Source organism: Triplophysa dalaica, chromosome 3, assembly GCF_015846415.1.
Source record: "Triplophysa dalaica isolate WHDGS20190420 chromosome 3, ASM1584641v1, whole genome shotgun sequence".
NCBI lineage: Eukaryota > Metazoa > Chordata > Actinopteri > Cypriniformes > Nemacheilidae > Triplophysa > Triplophysa dalaica.
In genome coordinates, this window is record NC_079544.1 from 18,849,540 (window position 1) to 18,872,639 (window position 23,100).

Sequence of the window (23,100 nt, forward strand, 5' to 3'; positions counted from 1 at the left end):
ATCTATTGTGTTCACTTGACCAATGGAGGTTCGCTTGATTAAACACTAATCTGTCTTTAGTCACACTCCAAAAACGGATCTTACTCATTTGTTTCTGGTCATGTATAGTGTGTAGGCAACGAACAATCCATAGTGCTTCACCATATTCTTATATGCTTGTTTTTAACAAAATAAACCAAGTCACTCAAAAAGCTGTCTCACAATAATCAGAATGAAATTTGAAATGTGCTTATAATATCTGAAGTGAAACTCCGGACCAACCTGGAGCAGAAGTCCTTGAATGTTCGACGGATCGGGAACCCAGAACGTCTGATCTTAACTGTCTCCAACATCCCAGAATATCTCAGCTGGTTGATGACCACAGACTGTTCAAACAGATCAGGCATCTGCACAAAGAGAGAAAGAGATATTTTTAATTTGGGGGTTAGCTGAATTCATTCTGGATTCAAATATAGATGGCCGAATTTGAGTGGATTCGTTCTTCAAAACACTAAATAGCTATCATCACCCCTCTCCCCATGACCTTTGACCCCGTGTGGGGGTAAGGTCGGAAATGGGGCACTGTGATCCCCGCTTCTAAATGTCATCTCTGTGGAAGAAGGGATAGAGCGTGGCAACTGACGAATGAACGTGAGATGAAGAGATGGGTTCTGAATGAGGTCTGTGAGAGCGAGGTTAATACCAACACGCACACACTCATTCATTATTGTCAGAGGAAAATTAACATACTGATACATGCACCACAAGTCACACTATCCAGACAGAATCAATGTCTGTGTGTGTGTGTATTTCATGAGGGGGGTGGCTGATGGTTGTGTAGTTGATGATGGTCGATATGGTCTCTTTTATATTCCTCATTCATGCTCCTAAAACAATGAAATCTCTTAATTGTACAAATGAAAAATAATCAAACACATACGATCTGAATACATCATAATTTAGCAGACTGAAATCTTCATCTACATAACACAACATTTATAAACCTCAGCTGAACCGTCACACAAACCATCACAGGACCAACAAATCACAAAAATCAGACCTGTGGAAAAACTCTGTCTAAACATCCCCACCTCTGTTAAGTCCCTCTAAGAAACACTGTTTCATTATTAAAATCGACTGGTATTACGCACCAGCCGACTGTCGAGTACAGTATTATTTGAGCTCTTACTGTACAGAGAAGCGTTGATTTTCATCCTGTGACCGTCAGCAACTCTGATCGACTGTATGTCCACAACAAGCTGCAGATCAACTGGTCAACTCACACATACACACACACACCCCCAATCTCTTCCCTCTCATTCACACACTGCTCGTTACCATAGAGATCAGAGCCATGCTGGGCTAATTTGTGCAGAGAGGGGGAGGGGGGTGTCGGAGGGAAATGCATTATGGGTAGAAAAGGGGCAGAAGCCAGCCCAGCTGTTTACATTCAAATAAAGTGAGGAAAAAGGGACGGAGAGAGAGTGAACACTATATTGTATACTTTAGTATACTATATTATATTACAAGGTTATTTTAATTTACTAAACTTAAAAATGTGAAAACGTTTCTTTGCATTGATATAAAATAAAATATGACCTAATAAAAAATGTAAATGTTGCCTCAGAAATAAAATAAAGAAGTTTAAAGCACTAAAATTAAAATACAAAAAGAAAACGAAAATTAATCTTATATAGCAACATAAAAAAAGAAATACACAAATTATAAAATAACAAAATCATATAAAGTTGCTAAATATTAAACAAAAATTTACATTAAAAAAATCTAAAAATAAAAGTTTATTTGAAATATGAATAAACTAAATCAAAACGATCATAACTCTACTACATTAGCTATACTGTAGTTAGTATATATTTAATGTATTTGTTTAATGTATTTATATATATTTTATTCTTTTAAATAGTGTATAAATATCTTAACAACGTTTATTAGAATTAAATCTGATATAATTTATTCTAAAAGACACATTTTTCGGTCATCTTCAGTTTGTGCCATTTACAATAAATTCCTCTCTCAGCCTTGCGCAAATCATTTATTTCAGCATGCCATGAATTTATTGCATAGATCAACACTGTCAAGCCATAACCGTATGTAACACAATCAATGTCTCCCATTAACATTTCCACAGTGACCTCGAAGCACTGAACAAAGCGACAGTGACACTCGGCCAGCACACACGTGTGTAGTCTGACATCTGCTGCAGAGTTAACTGGCGGTCTAAATAGCCCCAGGTTTGAATGGAGAAGTGTGTAGGGCGTGTGTCTCTCTCTCTCTCAAAGGAGTATTATATGTCCACTCTTAGTTTATGATGTCCAACATCCTTCTGTCACTTGAATGAAAACACACACACATACACAATGGGAGAAATATATAACCTCGACAGAAGAACTGTCAGTTTGTGTCAGGGGTGAGGTGAGAGAGGAGCAGTTGGAAGATGTGGGCTTTCCTCCCGGTGACAATCATTTTCACTCTCAAAATAAGAAACAAGAATGAAAAGGGTGTGTGCATGTTTAGCCTGGGGTATGCTTTGTTTTTCTCGCGCACGCATGGATGGGTACAGTGTGCTTTTACGCAAACTGAGATACAAAAATGTGTTTTCTTTTTATAATAAACTTGAACTTGTTACACACCTGCAGTTACAATTTAAGTCAAATTGACCAAACCTGACCAGTTTAACAACTTGCCGGATTGCAAGTCTAATGTGTATGTCTGTGTGACACATACCTTCTTGTTGTTGGGTTTAATGCAGCGCACAAAGAATGGATTGGAGGTACTCAGGTTGGACATCAGGGAGTGCAACGAATTCTAGGTGGACATAAGAATATGAATCCATTTTATATACTGTAATTACTTTCTATATTCTTAAAATAAAAATGTTTGCAGCTAGTTTCTTACAAATATATTGAGAATAAAAAAAATTGTTTGGATTGCAACACCACAGTTTCAAAGAAATACATTCACACTAATAGTTTTGGTTATTTGTGTGGACGGATTCAGCGGCAATAACATAAACAAATGTTATTTGGCCCTAACTTAACTTCTGGTAGACATTCGCAAAGAATGAAAAGCTGCTGAGTAGTTTTCATATAATTTAATACAATACAAAAAATATATATATATATTATATATATAAGTAAAAATAAATTATTATATTATAACCAAACACAGACCGAACGTTGGGCCAGGTGCTTGCGTCAGATGTCCATAAGACTTAAAAACATACAACTTAAATGTTTAGTTAAAACTTAAATGTTACTCTATACCAGTATTTTTAAGTAGAACAAAACTTTCAGCTCCGGGCATTACGGGAGATCTTACCTTAAACTGGGAGCTCACAGTGGGTCTGCGATACTTTGATCCACATTTTCCTGTGTCCTGCCCAGTCCATGTGTTGACTCTCTCAAAGAGATCATACACAAAATCCAACCTGACGGTAGAAGAGTGTGTGAACGTAACATCACAGAAACCAGTTGGACACATACGCACGCAACCTAATGTGCTCACACCTGCTTTCCCTGAGTAAGTTAAGAACATCATCTCTGAATGTGTCTCTGTTCTTCTCCAGGATTCCCCTGACATCATACACAACCTGCAAACAAAAAACAGGAAGTGAATCTGAGCCCTGAATACAGACCATACAGACAGATCACATTCTCTCCAAGTATTTGAAAATCCACTAAGAACAGTATTTCCTGTATCGCAACTTTACTCATTTTAATGTGCACAACATGCAAACTATACGTGTTTTTAGGCAAAATATTCTGAAACATGTTACAGAATTCAAAGGAGTCATGAATTAAGACATCAATTTTAACCCAAGCTTTTGTTATATAAGAGGGAATCGTATTCAAGCGAACATCCTGTAAGTGTCAGAACTGAAAATGCCCTTGTTACTGAGATTACATCTGTTATTGACACCAGGCCCAGCGAACACCAGGTCCTTGAATGCACCTATCTGATACGTTGAACACCGCCTCCACAGAAGAATATCAACGACTACTTCTCTAGCACCACCCACTGGTTGGCGCGTGACAGTACTGAAGTAACATTTGCGGAGAGACTTAAATTAAAAAGCAGTGCTGTGCCGTCAATATTGGATCCGATAGGAATGGCGCACCAATCTTATGTGAGTAAAACATATTTTTACTTTGCGTCACTATTGCTTTGTTAGAGATCACTTGCTATGCCCTGATAATAGCCCAATTCACACGGGATTAGTATTACCTGAGGACCTCTGGTCATTTGTAATAATTGCAAAGGTTGTCTGTGATCTTAATCCCGTGCAAATCGTCCATGTTTGTAATTTTTAAAGATAAAATTCCCCCACAAATGACCTAACATATTTTGAAGAACACAAAGGTCCGGTGATGATATAAGTCTCGTGCGAATCATCATCTCTGTAATTTGGTGGGCTCATATATCATTTTTTATAATTTATCATGGAAACTTTCGGAACATTTGACACCCGCAAACGCGGGGATCTTCTGTCCAGTTCGCGATCACGGGTCTAAAATGCTGACAGGTAGGGTCATGTTTCATAAAACACTATACAACTATAGGCTATACAAACTATACACGAATGTGCCACATGAAATACAGATATGGGGAGGTAATATATAAATCACACAAGGTCCCCAGATAATACTAATCCCGTGCGAGTAGAGCTATGTGTAACCTCAAGTTACATGTCTAACCAAATTCACAGAAGACTCCAACTAAGTTTATCACACAACCTGCTATCCAATCATAGCAGTGGACGTTTACTTCCAAGTCTTCAATGCGGCACGCCCATTAAAACCGAGCATTTGTCAAGCGGCCTCAAAACCCAGGTAGAAAATAGCCTATTTCTTAATAGATTTTGATGTTTTTGAATGTAAAAATCGCGTGAACGTCATAAGTAGACCTCATACAACAGTATAAAACAATAAACAAGGCCAATTCATGACACCTTTAATAAATAAACAAACCTCCCATATAAAGAAATTGTAATTATAGAAATTGACTTGAGAATATGAAAGGTCAAAAGAATAGAAAAATGTATGTACAAATATTAGACATTAGAAACACAATGATATGCATACTGTACCTCTCCAGCATAATGCTTGATTCCAAACTGATGAACTGCAACACGAGGTTTAGTATAAAACTGATTCCTCTACAGAGAAAAAGAAAGAGAGAGACACAGAGAGAGAGAGAAGGTTTATTGTGATAAGAGAGTAAAGAAAAACATTGAGAGGGTCTGTAGTGAGTCAATGTTTTTCAATGACTGACTCTTAAAATTGGACTTCTGCTTCTTCAAAGCTTAAATGGTTACATGCTATAGCTGTTGATGTTAAGAGAAATAATAATGAATGCATGTGTGACGTACAGAATGTTGACTATGGAGTTTTTCCAGCAGCGTTTCATCTGTGCCTTTAGGAAAATGACTCTCCTCATTCATGAGCGCGAGAAGACCCAACTTCTGCAGAAAACACACATACACATACAGACTCAGGAGAGGCATAACAGAATGTAGCCAGTGTTGCATTTGTGTTTATATTTGTGTATTTTTTACCTTTTCTATAAGATCAAGGCACTCTCCATTGTCCATCCAGTTGACGTCATCCCACACCAGTCCTTCTCTGTCATCACACAGAATCAAAATGATAAATAAGACCAGTAACCTGGTTTAGTCTGGATTTGCGTCAAGTGTGTCTTGATAATGTGTTGAAAGTGTATTGAATGTGCATTTGTGTTCAGTGTGTGTTGGTGATGTATTAAGCATTGGCTTTAGTATTAATGATGACTGACTTGTTATACTCAAGTTGTTCCAAGGAGAAAATGTGCTTATTGAAATACTCCTGCAGTTTCTCATTTGCATAATTAATGTTGAACTGCTCAAACCGGTTCACCTGAGGGAAGGAAAAACAACAATGATGTGAAGTCACATTAAAGAAAAAGTTCACCTCAAAATCTAAATTGTGTTATTTTTTACTCCACCACATGACGTTACATGTTTTAAGACCTGCCGGCGTCTTCTGAACACATATAATGATATTTTAGGGACATCCGAGACATTTCAAGGCCTCCTCATAGACATCATGGTTATAGTTGTTGTCAAGGTCCAGAAAAGTACTAAAGACATTGTTAAATTGGTCCATTTGCTCATAGTGGTTCAATTGTTTTTTTTTGAAGCGAAGAGAATACTTTATGTGCGAAAAATAAACCAAAATAAAGAGTTTAATCAATATATTCTCATTTTATCAGTCTATGGAGCACTTTGACGCATTGACAGTTTGTGCGCCGAATGCCGCATGACAGATTGCTTAAACTCATTATTTTGTTTAATTTTCACACAACGTAATTTCGTTACTAAAAAATATATATAAATTGAGCCACTATGACCGATGGACCAATTTAACAATGTCTTTATTACTTTTCTGGACCTTGACAACAACTATAACCATGAATGATGTCTATGAGGAGGCCTTGAAATGTCTCAGATTTCCCTAAAAAAACGTTTATTTGTGTTCCATAGACGCCGGGAGGTCTACGAGCATGTTGAAGGTCATATGGGTGAGTAAAAAATAACAGAATTTTGATTTGGTGAACTTTGATTAGGTGAATTTTTCCTTTAAAATATGTCCAGTGGCATAAAACCTGCATGCGAAAATGTCGAGCATGACTCTCACCTCAAAGTTCTCAAACCCGAAGATATCGAGGATGCCGATGGATCGGAAGTCTTCACCACCATTGATACGACTGTTTAATTTACGAATGATCCAGGTGAAGCACTGAGAGTAGAGAGCCATCGCCATAGAATCCCTGGAGTCCACCGCCTGGTAAAAACACAAACATGGATTTATCAGTGTTCGGTAATACATCTGGTATGAAAATGTTATTAGAAAGTATTTCAGAAGTTCACCTTTCCAACTTGTCTTAACAAAATGACAAGAAACTTATTTAGTTTGAACAAGGTTGATGATGTCAATAGTGGCAAAGTAACTGTCAAAAAGCAAAATATTTTGCACTTCAATAAAATACATGAACAGAAAACCATCCGTTTAAAATAATACCAGCATGTAGCAAAATGTACGTTTTAAGAGCAATAAAATTCACATATCCAACCCAATTGTATATCATGTAATGCTTGTGAATCTTAGATGAGAATGCTGTGTTATTGTGAGGAGACAAATGCTGATTTATTAAGAGACTGCAGTTCAAAACAAAATCCTTTAGAGGGCAGGAGAGGCTCTGTTCTGTTTTCTGAACTTGGCAAATGTAGGAGGTATGGTTTACAATTAACTTTCCTATATAAACAAATTTAGGGAGTTCATGAAGCTTTCTGACCCCCCCCAAATAAACTTCAGGTATACTGCTACTGTAATACTTTTGTTTAAAAATAATCTATGCACAGAACATCTTAAAGGTAACACATCAAACAATCGTGACAAATAACACTTTACTATTTCAACAAAAGCTCACCTGCTCTACAGTAAGAGGTGTGCTGATCTCTTCTCCTCTGAGGATCATTGATTTGTGGGTCAAAACTTCAGCCAATTGTGCGCAATCCAACCCCAAGAGGTCTGCAGCTTTACTGATAGCTACACACACAAACACAGACTTTATTATTAATATAAATCAATTTATATACAATCAGTTAAGCTGCAATCAGTATGTTACAAATAAGTCTGATACCATAGCAAAGGTGATTAAATAAATAAAGGAAAGTGAACTCTAAAGCAAGAGGCAAGACAAAAGAAAGTGCAGGATGGTGTGGTTACCTGTTTTCGAGCACACCTGAGCTCCACCTGCAGTTAAAAACTCAATGTTCCCCACATGCAGAATTCCTGACAAGAGCTTCAACACCTCCTTGATGTTTTCTTCCCCAAACTGCATTGTCCTCAGAGCGTCCTGATGCACAACACACAACCAACAAGCGTTAAAACACAAACACATAAACAGATCTAAGATCTTGGCGCATGTTCAAAGCTGTTATGTCAAGGTAGCTGATATACATACACAAAGATATCAACTAAATGTCGCATTAGCATCCATTTCTATGAGCCGCTATACGTAGGTCGTCCGCCATATTGGAACGTTGCAAGCCGGTCTGTGTTGCCAAGTCTGTGGCTTTCCAGTTACTTTGTAACTGTTGCTCCGGTTTGTTCGATCCACAGGTTAGGAGTGGAAGGATTTGTTATATAGCTGTCATTCTTAAGATGAGTTTATTTATGAATGTTAAGTTATGTTATTTGGACTATAGGGACGTAAGGCTCATGATGAAGGATTTTGTTTCACAGGTCTAGCAACAAGTAGGCAATCCTGTCCAGAAACGTTTTTTTGTCATGCTGGTTGGACATCTCTTAACATCCTGATAGCAATCAATAAGTCAAGTGATATATTGGTATTTTTACATATTGTCTGTGAAAGGCATTGGATCACAAAACGTTTGCCCAATCATTGTTCTCTGTACGAGGGGAACGATAGATCATGTGTCCATTTTCAGTCAACGTATTTTGCATCCCACTGCACACTCCGTTCACGGAGACACCATACATCATCCGCGCGGTCACATATCCTGCGCAGACACAGTGGGAGAATGGCAGGTCAACACCTGGATCCTAACTTTCCCCCTTGTTAAATGTGTGCAAGTTTACAAGTGGCACTTGCAAAGGACGAACAAAAATAAAGGACATCTTAAATACCGCCACGACTAAAAACGTATAATCAGCAAAGAGCTGAAAGCAGAATGACTTTCGAGAATGCATTCCGGTCCCTGACGGTCAGTTCGCAGGAATTTCCTGCTCGGTCTGTTCCCGAGGTTTCAATGGGAGATGGTTGTGAAAAATGTGTATGATTATAATCTGTGTTGCTTTTCCACACTGGGAGCAGCTACTGGAGTCAAGGGTTTCAAAGATGATGTCATGGTCACTTCTGGACAGGTAGGTACATGTTATGATTTGATTATGATGGGTCTTGATTGTGTTGCTTATTTAGTTTGTGAACCTTTCTGTATAACAACGTTACCCAGCATCTAACGGGAACTATGCTGCATCTAATCCCGTTTTAAAGCTGTTGTTTATAGTAGTGATTTTCCCTATTGTAGTTACTTTATTTACTTGGTACTGTAACATGTTCTCACTGGCGAATGAGACGTGATTTAATTGGAATTGATCCAAGAGCTTCTGGTTTGTGCACGTTCATGTGTTTTGGAGCAGGCGTGACTTTGGACGGCGATTCGCATGGAGGGTGGGATCATGATTTCAGTGCTAGCAGGCTAAAGTTAGCATCTTACCAAATCGTCTATTCCACCTTTAACACTCAAGAGCAAGCTGACTGTGTATGATTGTGAAAACATATTTGAGGTTGTGTAAACGTAAACATTATATTTCCTACACTAACGCATGACGACAATGAAAGGGCATCCAATTTTTTGGGAATTAAAATGTTGCGGAATCCTGTGAGTCAGTGGACCGTTCAAAGATGGCGGACGCATCTACGTGCGCGTAGAGCTTGAATGTGGCATCTACGTTTACATTTTCATTTATACATTTGGTAGACGCTTTTATCCAAAGCGATTTAAATTGCATTATCCTATACATTTATACTAATGTATAACCCACAACAAATGCTCTTACCACTGAGCTACAGGAAAGCTAGATATTATCTAGTTTTGACATCTAGTTTTGATATCTATGTACATACATGTGAGATCACACGTGACTTTATTTCAATAACATCACAATCATCAAACTATTGGTTTATAAATTGTTATCTGATTGAAAAAATAATTATCAACACAGTTTGACAACTGTAACATACTCTTAAGGCAAATACACATCATTTGAATATGAAAAATAAATATAAATTTGTGAATGTTATCATGTTTGAACACTGGTGTCTTATGTTCCTGTTGCTTATTATTACATTGGATTGAGCACAGAAAGATTATGGCTACTGTTCAGGTAAAATCATGTAAATAACCCATTTTTAAAGACTGTGGTTATTAAATGATAATATAATAAAATAATTATAATGTAATCATGGTAACATAACAATTGACTGTGATTAGTAAGCTCCAAACTAATGAGTGTGATTGTAAAGTAATGCGGTCAGGATACAGAAGTTCATGTGTTATACAGAAGTCACACAGTAAGGTTTTGTTGTGTTGTGACTCTCTCACCAAAACTTCCTGAAATGTCTCCGAGTCATTGATGACTTTGTCCTTCATACATCCTGACTGAGCCAGATAATGAAATTTCTCAGGAGGTGAGAGAGAAAACGCCTCTGTGAGAAAACCAATGAGAGAGAGACCTTAAACAAACTGATACCGTTTCACAAACAACACTGATTCACTTTGACCTCTCTGTTCATTTAACAGTGACCTCATCTGTTAATGAAGTCTGGCCTGGATGACTAAATGGAGTAATGAGGAAGCTTCAGAATTCTGGATAAAATGTACTTACAAGAATTATAGTTATTATTTGTGATATAAAGATTGATCATTAACAAGTATGACACAGCATGCTGGTCCAACTCATAAACATAACTGAATGAGGAGGATGTGAAATGCGAACATTTGAGGATTTAATGGTTAAAATGAATTTAACCCCAATGTGAAATTAAGAGAGAAACGGACCACACTTACCCCTCTGCTCTGCGCTGGTTCCGGCCATCAGAGCGTAGAATATGTGATAATTTCTTTCACCCGGATTCTGACGCACAACTCGATTCTGACAGAAACACACACAGACAATAAGAATCCAGTCTTTCACAAAAACATGATCAGTGACCTACATTCATAAATACAAGTCTGCGAAAACTCACCTTTTCTAAAAGGTCTGTGTTGAATAAAAGTCAAGGCAAAACAACGGTAAATGAATAGAGGATCACTTTGCAGACCTATTTGAGATCCAGAGGTTTGTATGGGACTGGGAAGTGTTTATACTGTATGTGTGTTTAACACCAAACCATCTAAACCAGCATCTCACAACCAACATAGGCTACAAACCTGGTCATTTTTAGCAAGAATAAAACACACATGCACAACTGAACACATCCAAACAATGCGAGACCGTTCGGCACACAAATGTAGGTTTCAGTAGAGGATACAGTCTGTGATCTTCCCTCCCTGAATGTTTCCTTGCTGGCCGAAATGAAGCTGGATGAATTTCCCAAAGCGACTCGAATTGTTATTGTGAACTGTTTTAGCATTTCCAAAAGCCTCCATGATTGGACTACACAGATAAAGAGAGACAGATTAGCATTAATTCTCCCTGTAAACACACTGTTTGTCGTTGTAATATAGTGTATGTACCTGCTCTCCAGAATAGCCTGCTCCACATGAGATGACGCAGTCTTTTTTGTTGAGAGCTCCACACTCTGCTGACTCATTGCAGACAGAAACCGCAGGATCATCTTCGTGCTCTCGGTTTTACCCGCTCCACTTTCTCCACTACAACACAGACAAAAATTTAAGTGTGGTTGAGAGAACAGCTCAATGAGGTGTAGTAAGCTGAAGTGGCCACCAGAAGGCAGACAGAACCAAATTCAGTAGTTACTCAATAATTGAGTAATAAGGATTTAGCAAGTTTTACAGGCCTGGCAAAATAGGGTCATCATTACTCAAGTATGAAAATACAATGTGTGCAAGAATGGGAAATAAATATTTCAACATTTTTAGGCCACACTTATAATATCATCGGTATTTTAAGCAATTGCTGTTAAAGCTGCAATTTGTAAAAAATGAACAAAAATCAGATATTAAGTGTATACTCCTAATCCTGATCCACAATGGTAAGCTTATAACAATGATTTTTAGGAGTTTTTAAGTTGAATTAAGCCAGAAACCCTTAAAAATCGCGTCTGGACGAAAGACAACTCCCTTCTGGCTAGTGGCTAATAATATAACAATTAATATTTAATGCAAATTTATATTATAATTTTATTGTATAATAATTGTATTAAAGGTACAGTTTGTAGAAACCGCTGCTAGAGGGCGCACGATCAAAACAACAAAAATAACAGCAACGCTGTAGCTTGATGACGCTGTGAATGAACATGGAATGATGGTTGTCTTCAACTCTACCGTTGATGCCCAACAATCAGACCGGAATGAGAAATCATGTCAGCGGATGAGGTAAAGTTTTATAAATGTTGCAAATGATTGTGGTCCATAAATAAGGGAGTGCTCGAAAAAAGCTAGTGGCTTGCTAGGCGCTAGACTCTCTCATTGGTCGACAACACTGTTCTCATGCGGTTTGTAAGTTATGAAAGGCGGTAACAAAGGGTAACGCGGATATGACGCCATTGACAGGCGACAGCACAGTCCTGTGTCACTGTTTAGAATGGCGATTTTCCCACGATTTATAAGCTGGAAACATTTGAGATATATGTGTATATATACACTAGCCAAGTGTTATTTTTATATTTTTCTTACAATATTCTTACAAACTGCACCTTTAATAAAAGTATTTGTTGAATTTTGATGTATGTTTATTTTATTAAATAAAGATGGGTCATGTATTGCTTTTAAAATGCCACTTTGGTTTATTTAATGCAATAACATTAAAGCTGTGCCTTGTGTTAACTCATGGGCATTGTGTGTCTGTGCAAAGCTGTTCAAAATATTTGTCTCCAACTGGTTGACCTTTTTAAAGGCAAAACTTGTTTGCACTTAATGCGGTTTCACCTAGCAGGCCTGTCAATTTGTGGGTATTAGATTTCTATTGAAATTCTTTGTTGGGTTTTACGATATGGAAATGAGATCCTAATTTGCGAACAGGCAGGACAAGAAGTGCTGTGCCTTGTTCATGCTCAATACGTTTAGTACAGATAGTTCCCATCTGTGTCTGCATGTTGGCTGAGTCTTTACTTGCTCAGGGATTTACTAGTCGAGAGCTGGTCACAGTGTTCAGGTATTCTGCCGAATTTGCAACCTCTTGCCTCTCACTAAACCTGATGTGAGATCTGTGGCACGATATGTATGTGCAGTGTGAAGAACAAACACAGCAGTTTGTAACCTTCGACCCCTGCGTGCTTGTGTAATGAGGGCTGTCAGGAAAGCCATGAGTTTGACCTCGCACCTTAGACGGAGGTCACAGTTGAGGGTTAAGGTCATGGCTGAGATTCTAGGGCTCAGACTGCTTTACAAAGAATTGGATGTACGCAAAGGTTGTGTTCAAGATAAGCCTGCACAAATCACTGGAAGGTTAGGAACAGACTGGAATACTATTAGAAACATTAAACATACCTGATGAGAACACATTGGTTGTTCGAACGCTTCCACAGCGACCTGTAGCACTCATTAGCAATGGCGTAGATGTGGGGTGGAATTTCCCCCAGGTGATGTCGGCTGTATTGCCTCACGGCTGCGGCATCGTACAAATCAGACAGGCACTGATACGGGTTTACTGCTGCTAAAATAGAACCGATGTATGTCTGCAGAGAGAGAAATAATAGGATTTAGATTTCAAACATGCATAACACACTATAAACACACTTGTGTGTGTGGATGTGGACACTAAGACGTGCACGTGTGTTTTGGTGACTACTAACCTACTTTACTGACCACTGATGCAAATGGTTTGATTGGTTGTCGAAATGTGTCGATTTGAATACCAAATAAATGCAAATCATCGTCTAAACGGTCAGTCAGGTGAGGTCAGGATTCACAAAACACTCGACTTCTGTCACTCGTACACACACATACACAAGTTCATGTGGGTTTAAAAAAATGTTGCGCGAGTATACTGTGTGTGTGTATCCCAAAAATAGAGTTAAAGTTTGAGAGGGATCTGTCAAAAATAACAAACATGATCAAAATAATTACAAATAAAATGCATGTTTCTTACGCACTGCTATAAAAATGCAACATTTCCAACCTACTCTAAAAGAGCTTTCAGTACGAAACGCTTAAAAAGAATAAAAATAAACTAATTATATAAATTAATATAAAAGGAAAGAATTAACTGCACAAATGTGAAGTTTAGTACGTTTTTTTTTTGCTGTACTTTAAATGCATTTTCTCCTTCATGAGATTTGTTGCGTCAAATCTGAAAATAGTAGGTCTAGTAATAATATGAACGCTTCCGTTTCTGTTTGCTTCTGACTGAATTACAGTAGAGGCGAGAACGTTTAAAGGTTTAAAGCAAACATTAAACTGTCAGTCGTTCAATTGAAGGACCTTGGCAAAGGAAAAGCCCTTTTCCGTGAGACACAGGTGTTATCAGTTTCTTCTAAATGGGTTTGGCAGGACTCCCTTCTCATTTTGAGAACAGGAGAGATGAAGTCATTGAGTAAAGAACGATCTCCATTACTGCAAAACTGTGCATGGTCCTTACAGAAGCTGCATCTACTTTAACAGAACTAGCTTAGGTCATGTTGAGTATGCAAGGATAGTGTACTGGTAACTGCCCTATATACATTCACTGTATACTACATACTGTTTTTTATAAAGGAGATTGTAAAATAATGACAATATGTAGTTTTGATACATTTTGTAAGATGTATACGGACACAGGCCTCACATGTATATACTCTACTTTTAGCTTTGGATCTAATTTAGCATAAATCATTTGTGTAAGCTGTTTATCAATGGAGTAGTGCAGTGATGATGTATTTTTGCAGGCCAAACTGGAAGTTCCTCCGGAAGTCTCTCGACTGAAAGCCTATGCATTGCCCATAGACTTTTGGAAGATTACAAAAAATAAAACTCTGAGGTTAACAAAGGTGTTTACACGTTTTGTCTATAAAGGCAATCTTTTTTAAATTAAAACAACACTTGTTAGGTTTGAAGCGGAAATACAATCTATAGAAGTAAAAAGATAACATGAGGCTATAAACAGACTACATTACGGTCGCTCGATTTCAACGTCAAAACCACCAAGCCTCCGTCAACTTTTTCCAACTACATTAAAAACAAGTTCCCTGGTCAGTAATTAATGAATGAATGAATTCCCATACATTTTTTTGAGATTTGTGCACATGAGATTAATATGCACAATGTTGTCTAATGTCCCTGCCCCAAGTCGCTTTTAGCAACTTGTTATTAACCGCCGTTTTAAAGACACAATAAAGTTTAAAAAAACAATGAGTGGGTTGTTATTGTTGTTTTGTCATAGATAAAACGTGAAAATATTTAGAGGTTTTGTTAACCACAGACCTTATTTCAGGCGATTTACCAAAAACCCATTCAACAAACCCATAGACTTTGGGGGTGATGGAACAGGAAGTGCTAAAATGGCCTCTGGGGTTTGTATAAAAAATACCTCATCTCTGAGGAACTCTTTTGGTCTGAAACAATTTGAGAGCAATGCATTGTGGGCACTGGGCTACAATATCACTTGAACTGTTTTTAGATTATGGACCTTTTGGCATAAGCAGCATCCTATTTACTAAGAAGTGTTCTAGACAACATATATACTGCTACATGTATGCTTTAAACATAGCTGTAGATTCCTGTCTGCGAAAGACTTGGACAAGCCATGTCTGACATACTGCCTCAGATGCCACTCACACAGGCATTTAATATCCATTAAAGTGCCACTTCAGGAATACAGCAGCCCTGCCCTTCCCATAACCTTCTGGGTGTGTCTGCAAATGTGTGATTAAAAATGTCTAACAGCTCACTTGGGGATTTAATTGGGGGTTAAAGTCACCTCCCCCTGCGTGTTTTACTTGTTTTATTGAACTCGGTCCAATGTTATTAATAGCATTTGAATGATCATAATGGAGACTGTACAGATCACTAATGTATGTATGTACTCGAAAGAATGTGCGTGTTTTAATATGCAGTTGTTATACATGATCCATGCACAGACAGAAGCCGACATACGGTTACACTTTAGAGACACAGCTGAGATTAACTACTATGAATAGCAATGCATCATAAACTCACTACGCACACACACACTCGTCATTAAATCGAGTGTGTAGGGTGAGAGTTGAAATATGATCTGGCCAACTGAGCAGAACTATTTCCTGCTAAACACACACACACACACTGCAGAAAGACAGACTAGGCAAGAAAGAAAGAGAGAGAGAGAGAGAGAGAGAGAGAGAGTGCAATAGTAATAAAAAAGAGGCAAACCTCACATGCTAAAGAAGTTTTCTGGATCACCAGCCCCCTCGTGAGACTGTGTGTGTGTTTGATGTGGAAAGCTGCCTTACCATTTTCTCTCCAAATGTAATTTGAAAAAACGTCCACAGCTGTTTATAATCAGAGCTGCAGCGAGAGAGAAACTTCTTTGTGTCTTAAATGCGGTGGAATTTGAGCTCCATGCGACACACATTCCACAATACATTTCTGCAGGAGAAACACACACACTGCCAGCTCTTTCCATCCAGTCTTCTGTGTTTTTAATGGCATGGAAAATGTAATTGTTTATTTGCGTTGTGAAACTAATCACTTTAACCTCAGCATCTCGAGAAGCAAATAAAGTGCTCTGATCTCCGTTTCTCACTGGCCCCCATCCTCTCAGATGTGTTTATACACTCAGTTTTTTTATCATTCTGAAGCTGAATAAGTGGACACGGCACAGACCACCAAAAACAAACCACCCACCGCACAAACAAATGACATCCTAATGAGTTCTGATTCCTCCCATATGTCAGCAATTAGCCAATCAACTCATTAGGTCTAAAAAATGTGGAAGAGGCGTAGACTGCAGCTTGTGAATTCCTGTGATGCTATAGCGTAGCGTGATGGCAAAACGTGATGTTTCTGCGTTACCAAAAGGATATGCAAGTTAAGAAAGTTCAAATAAAAGCAATTACCTTTAATGTGGCTGGCAACTCCACTAACGAATTTGAACAGTCAAAGTGAAGCGCGTCCCAATCATGTGCATCAGTTTTTGCGGTCCCCCGGAAACACTTCTGTTGTCGTCTGTGCAGTTTGCAGCGCGTTTCTGTGTTTGTTTGTGTTGCGAGTGTTTGCAGGGCCAAAATAATGAAGTGTTTGCATTGACCAAACTAATGAAGATGCTTTCTGAATTTGCTTGTTTTTTTGTGTTTGCATGTAAAATGTATAGGATAAAGCAATGTAAGTCACTTTGGATGAAAGCGTCTGCCAAATGCCTCAATGTAATGCAATGTAATGCAATGCATGTGTTTTCTTCTATTGCAGCGCAGTGACACCTAGCGGCCACCGTATTTTTGGCATAAAGGAAAAATCGATCAATTTGACCCATACAATGTATTTTTGTCTTTTATAGAGTAAGTAGCATGTGATCATGAAAATGACATTTCATGCAGTGTGTTATGTTGGCGTGTTTGAAAGTAAGTTGTCCGCCAAGTTGTAAGTCCGAAGGTGAATAAATAACGAAGTTATTGGCTTGTAAAAAAGGGAGTCGACTCTGAATCACGCAAACGAGACGTGTCTCTAACTGCTGCGTATCTACGTCACTAGATATAGTCCCCGCCTACGTTTTGCTGAGACTGACGCGAAAACTTCAATCTCTCCTCCCCCAAAACACTGTCGCTCGTTTGTGATGCGTGTGCCGTCTAAAACCTGTGTTCTACGTTGTGAAACTAAGCGAGTCTTATTTAAACTACCAAAGGAAGAACTTCTGAGGAAACAATGGTTACAATTCATTTAAAAATGACACCAAAAGAGTATAAACCCTGGGATTTACTGTGCGCACGTCATTTCACTGAAGATTGCTTCAATGATCTTGGCAGGTTCACTGCAGGATATGTTACAAGACTATCCTTGAAAGGGGGAAATACCAACCTTATTTGGACCTGTTAGCTCCACCGAAACCTGTAAGTGTGACTATTTATTTTTGTCTGAACTTCAAGAAATATTTGTGTACCTTATATCTGTGTTTAGCTAATGCATTTAACGCTAACTTTAACATGTACCGTTATTTCTGGGGTATTACAGTTTGTTTATCTAGCTTTGAACTCAGCAAATTTAAGTGTTCGATCTGTCATCGTCTATCTATTATCTACTATCGTCTTCAGATGTTTCGTCGTCACACGTGGGCTCAAGATGGTAAGGTAAAATCCCAGTCATCTCTATCTATACACTGTATATAACCTGTAAACCGTAATCCAGCAATGATGGTAGGCTTTCCATTTGCAACACATTAAGGAACGAATCATTTGAGAGTCAGTCAAGAAGTAAGGTAAGAATAATTACCTATTATTATGACATAATAGTGTTTTTACACCTTCTATGTACATAAACCTGTTGTTGGACAATCCATAAACCAAAGTAGGAAATCATATGCTACTTACTCTTTAATAAAAATGTTCCCGAACTACTTAGGGTCACATATCTTTGTGTTCATCAGATCAAAGACATTTATACAGATTTGGAACAACTCGAGAGCGAGTAAATGATGACAGATTTTTTTTTGTGAGCTATCCCTTTAAGTTGGCCAAAATAAAAAATCATGCAGCAGGTTGCCTTGTTTAACATTTTTGTTATTTTTTACAATGCACAGACTAACTCTAAAATAAAACTTTTGCCATTTTCAGACATTTCATAAACACTATTTTGCCCTTTCAGGGACATTTCTTTCTTGTCAGGACACGCCTCAAACAAGGTGTGGGAAATGGTTCCGGTTATGTCGAAACAGGTGCCGGTGTAGTTTTCCCCTGTGAAGTGACAGTAAATCTGACGTTGTTCTGATAACATCACATACCTGCAGACCACACCCACCAACTCTGAAAGGACAGCTGGCGCTAAAACTCAACCAATCACACAGCCTTACGTGACAAACAAACAGACAGCTAGTGTGTGTGTGTGTGTGTGTGCTTGTGCATTACGAAAATAGGTTATTCCTCTTTTTTGATATACACACATGGTGCTGATCTAAAGAACAAAGAAGTATTAATATTCAGTGTGTCAAGACCGAATGTTGCGTATATATGAATACGGAAACAAACGGACAGATATAGCAGATATGCAGTCTCAGATGTATTATTGGACTGGATTGACAACTTTGAAAATCGAATAAAGAGTCAGTCTGCAAATCTGGAACTAGACTAAATGCTTTTGGCCCGGACAACATCCCTGGCGCACCAAACACACAAACTCACACACTTTCAACACAGCTGAACCAGCTCCAGACGAAAACACAGTACACTCTTTTATCACACAGTTGTGAGGCAGGATTCAGAGAGAGAAAGAGAGGAGTAATTGCGCAAATATATTTTACTTTGACACATTAATGAACCAAAAGCCATCCAGCCACCTGCACAACAACCCAGTATCCAAGACAATTACGTCTTTCCCTACAGCTGAAACAATCACACAGACACACACATCATTCACAGTGCATGTGTTTATAAATCGTATGGTGTGATATAGCAAAATTGAAACCAAACGGTCAATATTACATTATTAATATTAATATTTATCATATGAAATAGCATAAGACAGATATATCTACATTGTTTTACTTTAAATTTTTGCTGTCATACCATTCCAAATTTTCCTATAAGTCCGTCAACTACCCTTCTGCAAATATTGTTTATTTTATTGTATGCATGTTTGCTCACATAGATCCTCTTCTGTTTGTAGCGAAGCTGTAGGTTGTGTAGAATGGCCCCATCGTGCAGGTCCTGCAGGGTTGCCATGTCCTCCACCCCGGAAATACTGCTGCTGTGCATGGGATACACCCTCTGCCTGCTAACTGCATTCTGTTTATAGGTGTACACCTGTGCAACACACACATTTACAACATATATTAACAGTACTCTATCTCTTTCCTTTACTTGTGTGTTAGTGTTAATACATGCACATTTACAGTAAACGTACATAAAGATGACAATAGAAACAAAAGACAGAGCAACACAGAGGGAACGAAAAACAACTGTGAACAATTATGTCTATGTCTACGAAATCTGATTGGACGAGCTATGTTTGGAGCCGTTGTTAATGGCACCTCTGCACACGCTTGGGAATGCAAAATTATTGAAATGTATATTTCATAAAGTAGCAAGTGCCTTGGCGACCATTCCGATTCACATTTCTACTCGTTATTTTAGATGTAGACGTGCGGAAATAGGTTTCAGGCGCATTGGCCATCAAGATGACAAAATCTCAACTTTTCAGAAACCCGTCATGTGACAAGAACCAACCAGCCAATAGACAAGCTCAATGAAAATGGAGACACGGATGATCACTACATAACTAAATCTAGTAGCAGAGTTATTGCAAGGTATTTTCAGTGCATATAATCAATATATATAGTTTATTTATACATCCTCGTCTCAACGGCTATCGTGGTCCATGGTTGCTTAGCAACAACAGACGCCAGGAGAGCGCAAAGTCCAGGCGCTTTAGAAAAAAAGGAGAAAGCAGTGCGGCTCACGTTTTCCTCGTGGTTTTAGATGCGAAATGTGAATGGAGCCTACAGTTATATTACACATGTATTATAAATAATTTCAATTATTTTTTAATTTATTTAATTATTCTTTGCACATGTGTATGTTATTGCTGATGTTGTCTAAAACATATACCCCATGCGTTACTGTAATATTTCCAGATTTAAGAGGGTTTTTATGCATAGGAACTAAATTATGCATTAATGCTCTGGAATCATCTTCCTGTTTATATCGCTCCATAGATATCTCTCAATCAACCCTAGACACTTATATATAATAAATAGCCTACAGTATATAATAATACAATTATGATAAACTGTATATACTTCTAATATTATTCTATTATTCTATAGTTTGTCGTGTCATGTCTTTTTTCTTCATCTCTTTGTGTTTGCTTTGCCCTTTCGCTTTTTCTTTAAACTGTATAGCACTTTGACTTGTGTGTTTATAATTAAAGACCGTCTTGTCTTTGATCCTTAAACCATGTTTAACCCACTGTAACAGAGCCCATCGTAGCTATAAGTGCTTTAGAAAAACTACAAAAACTATGTAGGTAACACAAGAACCAAAGCCAGAAACTCTCAAGTGTGCTCATCTGTACATAAGAAAAACAGACTCAACTCAAATAACACACATGACAACTGAAGCATGAACACTGCTATAGTCCGTTTGGTTTCGTGTCAGTTCACAGAGTTTGCGGACCTCTAGATCGCCTCTGTGTACCTCTGTGACCGTCTCCATGACGACGAAACGGCCGCTAGCCTCTTGTGCACACGTGGCGATTGGCGACACAGAGATGTTTGTGTTTGTGTAAAATGAGAGCATGCCACCTGTTCAGAGGCGTGTTTTGATCTGAGGTGCACGGAGCAGATGTTAAGCCACAGTTCCTGTGTAATGCATACACCACCATCCCTACAGCCTTACCTGTCCATAGTCTGTGTTAAAGACCACCACCCCACCAGAGCACGAATCCACGGTGCTGGGGACATAATGATCCTCCACCCAGAGCCAAACACGACAGCCCTGCCAACAAACACATTGACAGTTGTTAGAAATATACAGAACAATAGCAAAAACCTGTGATCTTAAGTTATAACAATGTACTAACAGTTTTAACAAGTTGTTGCAGAGTTCTTAACGGGATAGTTCACCCCAGAAAATAAATTTTTGCATCATTTATTAACCCTTCATTCCGAACATGTATAGAACTTTAGCTACTGTGGGAAATAAAATAAGATATGTTGAGAAACGTCTCACTGGATGAGTCATTGGGCAAAAATTTTCACATTCTTCAAAATATAATGTGTTCTGCAGAAAAATAGTCATACAAGTTTGTAGTAATACTAGTTAATGATGACATAAGTTTTATTTGGGGGTAACTTATCTCTTTAATCGTTTCAACATGCATGTCAACAATGAATGCAAAGCAAATGGAGACATTACAACAATGCCACAAAATGTGCTCAGATCTGCCAAGAAACCAAAGTCTGAATGCCAGCTCAAATACATGCTGTCATCAAGGCAAAAGAGGGACATGCCAAGACGATCATAGTTGCATTAAACTGTGAAATGTGAAATAGAAGCATATCACATGTGCAATGTGCAGCCAACTGTAACTACAGTAAGAGCTCAAAGTTTTCAGAACAATGAAAGATCAATATCTGAGCGAAAACATTTTCCTCTGAGAGAGTCTACTAATTAGGACTGTAGCTCAAGGTACTACAAATACTTCAAAGTCATTAAAGACCAATTCCTCTCTCACACTTTAATTTACCGGCTGATGAAAAAACACATGGTGACGTGAACTGGCATGACTGCTTGTAAGGGCCCACCGAGACACACATGAACTTTAACCCCATTCCCTACTTCTAGCCGGATACACACATATACACCCTCAATCACTCACACACACTGTCAGCAACGCATCAAACACTGCTGCATTGTTTTCAAGTTACAAACTGCATTGTGGGTACTGTAGTTGTTTAAACTTAGCATATGTTCTAAAACAATTATCCATATGTAAACATATTTTTCCTGATGAGAATAATTGTATGACCAGGATAACATAAATGCTGTAAAAACTAAATAGTCACCAAAAGACTCTTGAATCAGAAAAAAGGACAAACAGTAACAAATATGCTCCATCTCTTTCTCCTTCTATCTCTCTCTTAACCTCTTATTCATGCAGTGGCATACACTCAACAGCCCTTTATAACCCAGAACAGCGGAAGAACACACGCACACACACACAGACACACACACACACACACACACACTGTTGAATGATTCGACTGAACTTTTACAGAACAGCTGTGCATTTGGACACACAGAGAGTGAGAGTTACACACTTTCTCCAAGCAGCCGATTTGCTCTGTGTGTCAGCATTCATTCACAACAAAAACGAATCAATACAATAAAAAATATTATTTAAAATATGGGTCTGTACACCGTGGGACAGAGAACGCCCATCAGTGATGCAACTTGAGTTTTATGGGAATTAAAACTAAATAAATACTGATGAAAGCTGCTGATTAAAGTATTGCATTACCACTTTTGTTAAGAGACTGCAAATGTATTAACATTATTTAACATTGTTCATGTAAACTGTTGAGCTGTTTGTCAACCCGTGGACAAATATTGTGTATTTCTTTTTTGTTTGTAGCCTTCAATTTATCCCTTGTTCAACAGATCATTAAACCCTAAAATAAAAAAATAAAAAAATTAATGAATTACAATAAAATGTATAATAGTTGCACACTCCCCCAGGGAGTCAATGTAAAC

General features: G+C 38.1%; 1 protein-coding gene across 1 annotated transcript in view; it reads right to left on the reverse strand.

Moving 5' to 3' along the window:
- The window catches only part of myo10 (myosin X), a 42,350-nt gene that overhangs the window by 11,958 nt on the left and 7,292 nt on the right, over positions 1-23,100 (reverse strand). Inside the window, exons 2-20 of the mRNA XM_056743651.1 lie at positions 21,244-21,342; positions 19,492-19,650; positions 13,235-13,422; positions 11,300-11,437; positions 11,095-11,219; positions 10,810-10,823; positions 10,631-10,715; positions 10,166-10,269; positions 7,764-7,893; positions 7,465-7,583; positions 6,672-6,818; positions 5,791-5,891; positions 5,555-5,621; positions 5,369-5,461; positions 5,087-5,155; positions 3,507-3,589; positions 3,319-3,427; positions 2,725-2,805; positions 262-386 (exon numbers count right to left, since the gene is read on the reverse strand). Coding sequence (XP_056599629.1) covers positions 262-386; positions 2,725-2,805; positions 3,319-3,427; positions 3,507-3,589; positions 5,087-5,155; positions 5,369-5,461; positions 5,555-5,621; positions 5,791-5,891; positions 6,672-6,818; positions 7,465-7,583; positions 7,764-7,893; positions 10,166-10,269; positions 10,631-10,715; positions 10,810-10,823; positions 11,095-11,219; positions 11,300-11,437; positions 13,235-13,422; positions 19,492-19,650; positions 21,244-21,342 — 2,036 coding nt within the window. The remainder of the gene's footprint in view (positions 1-261; positions 387-2,724; positions 2,806-3,318; positions 3,428-3,506; positions 3,590-5,086; positions 5,156-5,368; positions 5,462-5,554; positions 5,622-5,790; positions 5,892-6,671; positions 6,819-7,464; positions 7,584-7,763; positions 7,894-10,165; positions 10,270-10,630; positions 10,716-10,809; positions 10,824-11,094; positions 11,220-11,299; positions 11,438-13,234; positions 13,423-19,491; positions 19,651-21,243; positions 21,343-23,100) is intronic.